A 10,457-nucleotide genomic window follows, 5' to 3' on the forward strand; every position below is an offset into this window, starting at 1 on the left:
AGGTGGTTCCCCTGTTGTCTGGCCCCATTACAGGGTTCTTATTTTCCCCATGCTGAGGTTTTTGAGTTTTTCTTCCTTGCCCGCTTGCTGGTTTCAGATCAGGTGATGGTGTCATCGTGGAGTCTTGTGTAGTCCTTTGAGACATTTTCTGATTAATTAAATAAATGTGTTTTGGCTGGCATTGTGGACACGGCTGCTAACTGTATATTCTAGTGTATTTGCATGAATGCCTCATGTCAGGCAAACTTTGCTAAAGTAAATGCTGCATTTCAAGAAAAGCCGTCGAATCTTGCTAAATAAAACCCCGTCCAGAAAGTAGATATATTTCCTAAAATGTCAACTTTTACCTAATTATTAAAACACAAGATAAAAATGTCCGAATGTTTCTGGTTAATTGTAAAAAAAAATGTCTTCCTTTAGTAAACATAAAAGGAAAATTGTCAAATATTTGCTTAATTGTCCTGATTTGATATTTTTCTCCATTATTATTATTATTATTATTATTTTTTTTTCTTTTTTTTTTTTTACTTTTTTTTTTTTTTCAAATAATGAGACCAACCTCACAAACAAATATTTGATTGACCATAAAATGCACCCTCTCAAAATTGTTCAGAAAACTACAACTAATATTAAATCATGTAGCTTCTGCAAGAAAAAATTTGTAGGTGGGACAGTGTCACAATTACAATGTTCTTTTGTAAACTTTTTGTTTACTACCCAATATAGCATTCTGCCATTTTTGTCAATAGCACAAGTGATAAATAAAAGCTTTTACTTCAAACTATTAAAGTGGATACTCCAATTTCACAATTTTTATCTTTTTAACGATTATTTTTCTTGTTTTATTAATAAAATGAATTTGCTTTATTTCTTTGCTAATTAATATCATGCCTGGCATCAGTATTAACTTTAAATTGTTTTATTTTACTCTGTGCCTAACTGAAAAACAAAGATTGAGCAAGAAGAGCTGCTCATTGTTGGCGGTCGTGGAATACACATATAAAAAAACAAAACTGTAAGAACTGGGATTTTTGTACTGTGATATTACAACATTTTTGCTTATCCAGACTCTTGTATTCTTATTAACCTCGGTTCCCAGAATGCGATGAGTTCTAAAAATTGTCTCCTACGCTACCCAAAGGTTACATCGTGTTCAGCGGACCAAGGCGAGCCAACGGAGTCCAAGGACTCCGCTTCATCATCCAGTCGGAAAAGGCGCCACACTATTTGGAGAGCCGCATTGAGGCCTTCCTGCGCACCACTGAGAAGGCGGTAGAGGAGATGAGCGAGGAAGCCTTCCAGAAACACATCCAAGCCTTGGCCATCCGCCGCTTGGACAAGCCTAAAAAGTTATCCGCAGAGTGCGCCAAGTACTGGGGCGAGATCATTTCGCAGCAGTATCATTTCGATCGAGGTGAGCGAGTGTCGTGCATGGATCGCAGGGCTTTCGATAACCCGCTTCAATGACACTCTGTGTCTGCTGCAGATAATATCGAGGTGGCGCACTTGAAGACATTAACGAAAGACAACATTATGCAATTCTATCGCGTAAGTTGATCAACTTTTGATTGTTGGATACACTCAATCTGGATTTGGCATGTGCTGAGATAGTCATTGCTTTTAAATGTCAAATATTTCAAATTGTTTCAGTGAATTTCTCAAACTTTTATTTCTAGTGATATTCAATCATGGTTATCTGTAAGAGCTTCATAGAGCCATCCTCTTTTAAATGGACATTTTGTATTATTCAAAAAACGCAAACCTTGTGATTAGCTGGGCAAAAAAGGAGAAGAAAATAATGTATTATTTCACTCCGTAGTTTTTATTCTTCTTTGTACTTTGTAGCACTTGTTTTCGGTTGCACAACAGCAGTTTCTAGTGGACATTTTTTATGCAGTGTAATTTTAAGAAGTTATTTTAGGGCCTCAAAAATGATTATTTTAAAATTAATATGTTAGTCAATCAAGGGATTAATTGGCTAAAATAAATATGCTCCCTTTGCTAACCCTGTACTAAATTATTTTTTTAAAACAACTTCTTCTTCAAGATAAAAATGTAAAAAAAAAACTGCATTTATTATTTAGTTATTAGTTTGGCCCGAAAAAAGTAGAAGCCAGCCAGCGTTCTCCATTCGGGCCACGGTGCTGCGGAGTGCTCTTCTCCCTGAGATTCGATCTGAAACCTCAGTGGAACTGTTTATATCTATGCTTAAAACACACCTCTATAGCATATGAATAACCTATATCTTATGTTGACAATATCTATGTATTATGTTATTGCAACATCCATTGCAACCTCATGTGCGGTCCCTTCTCAAGGTTTCTTCATTTTCCACATGTTGAGGTTTTTGAGTTTTTCCTTGCCCTCATGTAGGTTTTAGATCAGGGGATGGTGTAATGATAGTCTGTGGTTTGCAATAATCTGTGGTCTGTGCAGCCCTTTGAGACTCTTTGTGATTAAGGGCTATACAAATTAAAATGACTTGACTTGACTCCAAATTGTAAACTTCCCAAACTTTTAGTGATATTGAAGTTCACACTTTGGATGGGTTAACACATTTGTTTTGAACATTATATTGATTTAGGGGGAAACAATTCATTTGTCAAATTGTGATTCCTGAGGTTTTATTTGCATGTCAGCTAAATGTTATTTCTATCCAACACAGATGATCCTCTCTTATCGAAGACATTTTTATTTTTAAATCATAAATGTTAAGCTAAATTTCTACCGATTTTAAGAAAGTCAAAATCAAAAGGTATGTGAAATATTAATTGATAGTGAATTAGTTGCCGTTTTGCCCGTTAATTGCATCTTTCAAGTGTTTTTATTCTACATGAAATGCGACCAGAATAATAACAAAGGTAATCTTGTACAGCATTGTCTAAAGATGTAGATGCTGGGTGGTTCTAAAGTCCCCTCTCCTTTCACCTTTCAAAAAGGTGCCTTCTTGGAAAGTGTATATATCAAAAATATTTTGCACATAAAGTCTACAAATGTGTATGAAACGATGAAAAAATCTACATGTTCCAGATCAGGGGAAGTTGTAATAGCGGTCTGTGCAGCCCTTTGAAACGTTTCGATTAAGGGCTATACAAATAAACATGACTTGTATAGCATTGTCTGAAAAGACAGACACTAGCCGGTGCTAAAGTCCCTGCTCCTCTGAACTTTCAAAAGCTGGCTTTATCATTATTGTTATTGAGCAGTTTTTATCAGGTGTTTTAGAAATGTTTCACCATTAACTAAAAATGTCTACATTTCTTTCTCACTTTTTTCAATTATTCACTTGTAAAATATTGAAAACATATTACAAATTATATATATATCTTTTTTTTTACATAAAGTCAAACTCATCCCTTGCCTATTGTCCCTTCTCCCACACAGGATCGCCTGACGCTGAATGCCCCCAAAAGACACAAGATGTCCGTGCACGTGCTGTCCAGAGAGATGGATACATGTGAGTATTTGGAATCCCATGGTTGGTTACTTGAAAGGACACGATGCAGTTTCACCTCAAGTGTTTCTTTCAGGTCCCGTGGTTGGAGAATTTCCTGCTCAGAATGATGTCAATTTGGCCCCTGCGCCCTCCTTGCCTCAGGTGAGTACACAATTCCATTACAGTAAACCCACCAGGACACAACATACATCTGATCTTAAATGGGGGATCTTAAATGGGAAATTGCTCTGTGGTGGGGAATCAATACTGATGGTATTTGGTTAATGACTTTGAAACCCCCTGATACCCCTGCTAAAACATTAAAACAATACGTGCCCACTATATTAATATAACATACCTAAACACTGATCATTATTTAAATCTGTGGATAAAAGATTAAAGGTAATAAAGATCCGTAAATGAATAGTTTTAAACCATTTACTGTACCTTTAAGCAGCATTTCAGTGGCGGACACTCGTATACCATATTCGTATTTTGCAATCATTTTCTTCTTTGACTCGATGGTTGTTACTGATTTTCACTATTCCTTCCTTTACCATCAACTTTCCCGGGAAACCAGTATTATAGTCAAAAAAGGCAATAAAACACACTTAATCGCAATAAAATGAGATGTGGTCCCTCTCCAAAATTGGGTCCGCGCTGATTGACTGAACAAGAAGAAGAGATCAGGCGAAGAGGGGGCATGAGGGCATGGCCTTTGGGCGGCTATGCCTGTCTTACGCGCTACTGTGTTAGTTTTGTTTTATGTGCAAATAAGCCAACCCCCTGATTTCAGTATTGCATTTTATAGTTTTAAAATTAGCTAAAATGCTAGTATACATGGTACATACACATGTAGGAAACATATCAATATATTTTTTTGGTATGGCATTAGCTCAGGAGGTAGAGCGCTCGTCTTGGGATCGCAGGTTCGATTCCCGGCTCCTCCGTGTTATATGTCGAAGTGTCCTTGGGCAAGACACTGAATCCCTTATAAGCGGTTTGGCGCCTTGCATGGCTGCATGGCCGCTATTGGTGTGTGAGTGTGTGAATGGGTAAGTAAAGCGCTTTGGGAAGTCTTCATTGACTTGAAAAGCGCTATATAAATGCAGACCATTTACCATGAGCTGGTCGAGTGGAGTAGCAGATGGATGAAGAGGGGGAGAGGTCAACAGCAAATGAAAATAAAACTGATTTTGAAACTTGTGAGTGTTCCCTTGCCCCTTAGGAGACTTTGTTGCTTTGGTTCCCTCCTTATTTAGAATAATGGTCACGTTGATGTGTTACATCCATTTAACTTATTAATTATAGTGACGCATATGCTTTCTATGTAATTCTTTGGTGTGACAGGAAATAATTGACAGGGATCAGAATTTTCCGCGGATCCGCGGATTTCCGCTGTTTTTGAACCCCAAAGGTCATTCCCGTAAATCGTCTAAATTCGATGAGAAAATATTTTGGGGGGGTGAGGTATGATACGTGACTGTTTCATCACCCCAAGTTAGCATTTAGACCATTGGTCGATAGGTTCGCTGATAACCAATCAGCGGAGCTTTTGTTCAGAGCAGTGGCTTTCTCAAACATGGCGCTCCTTCCGGTCTTTTCAAACGATGAAATGAGTGTTTGAAAAAGTAAATATGAAAATACTAAGAAAAGAAGACGAGGCTTTTGTCTCCAAGATTGATAAAGGAATCAAGAATAAATTTAAGTGGTCATGGCTGGAGAAGACTGTCACAGTAAACGTTAAAATCGGCGCAAAGATCGAGGAAGTTACAGAAACTTTGAGCCAGTTCATCGCAAAGTGTGATTTTCCAGGGAAAGCAAAGTGTCTATACTGTGTCGATCTGATCAATTATGGTACGCGAGGTTGTGTGGCACTGATCGATCATGCTAAAATGAACAAGCACAAAGCAAAAATAGCTTGCCGGCGATCAAATTATGCACTCGGATCCGCATTTAAAATCGGCAGCCACCGGTTCAACATTATTGGCCGTTTCAAATCCTTCCACTTCAAATACTAGCAGCAGTCAACCACTGGTTCCCCTGTGTGACAGAAAATCCCAATCTGAGGTATTTATAAATCTATTTATTTATGAAATGATTTTTTGTGTTTATACAATATTTAGAACAGGATAAACAAAATTTAAAATTTGTTATAAACATGATTAAAATAGATTATTTTGTATCATCATGATCATGTTCAATATTACGAATGCTTTTAATGTCAATATATTATTATTTTTTTAATTTATATATATATATATATATATATATATATATATATATATATATAAATAAAATACATGGTTTCTGTTTTGTTGGATTTAATTCATTCTAGTGTAATTTTCACATAGCAAATAAGATAAATGCTGTTGACTTCAGGGGGGCTTCGCCCCCCTGAGCCCCCCACCGGGCTCCGCCCTGGACCCTGGCTATTTCAGCTGAAAATGAAAATCTCCATTCTGATCCCTGAATTGAGAAGCACTGCCGTAAAGTAGAAAAAAACGTCATGAGGCGCGAGACCACCACTGTCATGAACGAACAAAAGCACAGGGAGAGATTGACTCTTTTCACTGTTTTTCTGTTTCTCCAGCCGCTTTTGGTCCGGGACATGACGGAATTCAAGAGGAGCTTGCCCCTCTTCCCTCTAGTCAGGCCACACATCAACCTGATGGCAGCCAAACTGTAAGCGGGATCCAAGAGATTCAAAAATCGACTGAACCTGCATGCGTGTTTTTGTGTGTGTTTAGTGGAGTACATGCAAAACTCCACTAGAAGGAGACGCTTGGAAACTAAAAGATTCACAGGAGACTGTGTTTAAGGGTAGAGCCTCATGTTCAAGTAGAACAGGAGATGCAGCACTTGAAAAACGATGTCACCGTCTATCGTAGATTTCTTTTCTAGACGAGGTAGAGAAGTTCGTACTCATTTGTCATCGGCCTCGCCCCATTTTTTTTTTTAACTTTTGGGACCCTCTTGAGCTTTTTTAATCAGCTTACCATGAAGAACCTCGCTCATAGTTATTTATTGTTATTTTGTATTTCAAAGTCAAATGCTTCAAAAACACATCTCAGGGGTACTCACATGCTGATATTTTTAAACCTTTACTTTTAGACACAGAAATGTTATCAGTGTGTCATCTATCTGTGTTATTTTAATAAATGTCATCATATATTGTCAATAAAACGTGTTTTTTGTGACAAAGGGGTGGCACTGTGGAGGAATTGAGTTGTTTTTTTGGATGACATTGTAAGCTAAATTTCCCGATTTTATCTTCAATAAGCTCCCACTAAAATTATATTTGAATTACATTTCCATAGAATTAGCTAACTTGTTTTTGTCCAACTCAAATTTGAGACTCGCAATTGGGTTAAGGTAAAATCAAATTTGAGCTGCAGATAACGTCCAATAATGGTGCATGCCCCCCAAAAATAGTCATGATATTGTTCTCGTATATAAGGCACACGGAATTAAAACTACAGTTAAGAGCTAGCGTTGCATAAGAAATGCAGAAGTACCTTTAAATTGAAATAACATAATAAAACAAAAATTCACATAATGACATCTAATTATCCACAAAAATCAAATAATTCATTCAGTGGAGAGGTGTTGTGAAAGCATAGTGGGATGTTTGGACGAGTTCTAAGGGATGGGCAGGGCACCCGTATGATGCAGCAGGGGTAAACCAGTGAAAGCTGTCGAAGAGAAGAGTGTGTTATGTTACCCTGACCCGAATGACATGGCCGCTTTATTGTGTCCCGTTTCATCTGGAGGGACGAAAGCATGACCAACTTAGATGCCGAGGTGCTTAACATGTTTGGGTGTTTGGGCATTTGGGTTGGCCATGGTCCAAAACATTTTGGGTGTGTTTTTTGCTACGTTTTCCCTTTTTTAAAAAATTTTCTTTGTTTTTGTATGTGTTTGTCTTGTTGTCGGTGACCCCTCTTGAGGGATATGACCAAGGTAGATAGATAGATAGATAGATAGATAAAATGTTACCATATGCAGTAGCATTTATTTATAACTACGCATTTCCAACTTTATCCACTGGATTCTCTGGTCTATAAGCAGGGTTTGTACAGAGACTCCCCTACTTACGACCATTCGACTTACGTAAAAAGGTATTTTTGAACATTTTTTCCGGGATGTCGAAAAACATCCAGATATTGCTGTAAGTTACGTTTTGTATTGTGTGCACCTTTTTCCCGAGTACAGAACATTACTGTATAGCTTCTTTCTGCTGATACCAGCGTGTGGTGGTGCTGTGAGAGCTCACCCAGCATCCACCCCAAGAAAAAAATCCACCTCCTACTTCCTAGTTGATGTGTAAACATTCTATACTGTATTTCCAGCGCGCTAAGAACTTTGACATTTTCATTGTTTAGTATCTCGTGCATCCATTCAATATGGTTGGTGTAAAGTGTAAAGAGGCGTGCCGTTTCTCTTGAAATGAAAGTGGAATAAGAAAGCTTGATGCGGTTGAGAAAATGGTTGGACCGCTTTTTTTCGGCCATTTTCTACCACGGAGGAGGAACTCTTGAAGCACATCTCCCAAAAGTAAGTTAAATTCAACTTTATCTTTATAGAACATATTATTTTATGAAATGTTTATTTTATTGTATAAAACAATACAGGTTACTTATAGAAGCCTTGAACATACTTAAACATACTTATAAATCTTAAACATACAAAATATAGCACTGAAGCAACTTACGAACAAATTCAACTACAATCGTTCGTAGGTAGGGCAGCGTCTGTACACTTTTTTTAATGGACACATTCAAGCACTTTTTTAGACTTTCAAAGACAATTTTCCAATTTCTCCAGTACCATTAAAAGAATAAATCCACTCATGTATTTTGCTGAGCCAGAAAATATACATAATAATAATAATAATAATTTACAGGTGTGATTTCTTAATCTTTTGTGTGCATTGTATGATTTCTAAAGCTCTAGAAAATTCCAAATATATTTGTTTTTGAGAAAAATCTCCTCCCATATATGTTTTGGGTAAAAATGTTATATGTAGATTACATTTTCACTTGCAGGAAGCTCTTCCTATTACAATTTAATACTGGAAAATGCTACCCTAATTTTTAGCATGGCCCATTATAAATGTCTAATTGATACGACATCCCTGCACTAATACGTTTTATAGGTGTCACCCGTAGGCAGCAATATAGCTTCCTACGACACTGCCGTACAAACTAATGCCAGATGCACTTAATCACAGGGGAATATGAAATGCAATGGCAAAGCCACCAGAGAGGATTGTCAGCACCATTTTTTTTTAGCAGACTTCTTGATAAACATGGCTTACATTTCAAGTATATGCTAATACTTCACCAAAAATTCAAGCACTCGTCAATCCTTGAAAACAGAACGTTAAAATTCAAAGATTTCAAGCATCCATACGAACCCTGTATGAGAAAGCACATTGTCAAATTTCTGGCCAATTCGGGGTTTCTGAGTGCGCCTTGTAGTCCAGAAATTACGGTAATTTTCATTTTGTAGAATGAGTATCGTTTATTGGAGTGCCTTTCATGAGACTAGCGATTGGATAAAGACAAAGCTTGGCAAGCCGTTAAAGACGAATCATGGTGCTCCGGCTTTATGGTTCAGAGCCATGATTGGTCATTGGCTGGAGCCTGAGAGCCTGATTTCATCATCCCTGGACACCATCTCTCAAAATGGCCGCCACTAGAATTGGATAAGAATTTGAGTTTTTGCTTTATCCAATAATCTACGACGGGGGTCTCAAACTCAAATTACTTGGGGGGGCTGCTGGAGCTAAGGTTTGGGGCAGGTTTGGCCAAATAAGGTTTTCCACAAAAATTGCTAATAATTCCAATATTATATTTTTAAATTTCCTGCACAAAATAAGATTTTATATATATATATATATATATATATATATATATATTAATAATCTCAGTAATGAATGACCCATAATCCACTTGGCTGCACTTAAAGCCACAGTGAATTATTTAGCGACTCCTAGTGGTAATAAAAGCCCTTATTTATAAAAAAAATATATATTGATTAGAATAAACCAAAAAAACAAATTATGATTTGAACATGTTTTAATTATTCACAGGTCAAATAATTTTTTATGATTTGACTTATGAACCTTACCTAGATGGAAGCTGACATAGTTCACCATCTTGCTGCTGCAGGTACCCCAAAAAAATAATGCGAAAGGCTGGCCAAATAAGAGAAATGTGGTTTGTTTACTGTGAGTCTCTGTAGTTATTCTTCTTTGTGCTTTATAGCACTCATTTTCTGATGCTCGACACCGGTGTTTTTCAACCAGTGTGCCGCGAGACCTTGTCTGGTGTGCCCAATTTTATCTTTCCAAAAAATCAGGCCATTATTTAGTATTTTTGCTATCTTCAGATGAACTGTAATAGTCATCCATATCATTAGGTGGCAGTAGATTTTTATATACTAATTATCTGCTCATGAGGTAGCACAGTACATTTAATAACTTAATTTGTTTATCAAAGTAGTTTAAGATTGCACTGTAAAAATAAAAACAAAGCACAAAATTATTTTTTATTTTAAGTATCTTTTTATATACTAACTACCTGCTTATGAGGTTGTACTGTGAAATATTTGACATAACTTCATTTGCAAACATTGACGGTGTGTTTCGGATTTTTTTTATAAATAAGTGTACCTTGGTTCAAATAGGGTTGGAAAAACCCTGCTCAACACAATAAAGGGACACCTGGTCAAATAATACACTGCCCCTTTAAATACATGCTCAATTCTTTTTCTTTTTAAAATGAGCCCAAAATCTATGTATTAAAATAATTTATACAAGGCAGATATTTTAGTGTTTGGGCCTATTTGAACCCTACTAATTATGATCTAATAAGAAAATAATTGTATTTATTATTACATAGTAACAACTTTATCTGCTATCTTAAATCTGACTGGTACCTCTTATCTGACCTGGTTTATAATATAAACAATTATTCTGAAATTGGGGACAGCACAGCGACGCAGTGGTTAGCGT

The 10,457-nt window shown here is 36.7% G+C and overlaps 1 protein-coding gene across 2 annotated transcripts in view; it reads left to right on the plus strand.

The window, feature by feature from the left end:
* Nucleotides 1-6,643, plus strand: part of ide (insulin-degrading enzyme) — a 29,179-nt gene extending 22,536 nt beyond the window's left edge. For both annotated transcript variants that reach the window (XM_088351669.1, XM_088351670.1), the window contains exons 21-25: nt 1,142-1,414; nt 1,487-1,548; nt 3,385-3,457; nt 3,531-3,598; nt 6,030-6,643. In XM_088351669.1, coding sequence (XP_088207795.1) covers nt 1,142-1,414; nt 1,487-1,548; nt 3,385-3,457; nt 3,531-3,598; nt 6,030-6,125 — 572 coding nt within the window. In that variant the 3' untranslated portion in view covers nt 6,126-6,643. The remainder of the gene's footprint in view (nt 1-1,141; nt 1,415-1,486; nt 1,549-3,384; nt 3,458-3,530; nt 3,599-6,029) is intronic.
* The last annotated feature ends 3,814 nt before the right edge of the window (nt 6,644-10,457 follow it).

The sequence above is a fragment of the Urocampus carinirostris genome, chromosome 13 (assembly GCF_059441175.1).
Source record: "Urocampus carinirostris isolate Australia breed hairy pipefish chromosome 13, RoL_Ucar_1.0, whole genome shotgun sequence".
NCBI classification, from domain to species: domain Eukaryota; kingdom Metazoa; phylum Chordata; class Actinopteri; order Syngnathiformes; family Syngnathidae; genus Urocampus; species Urocampus carinirostris.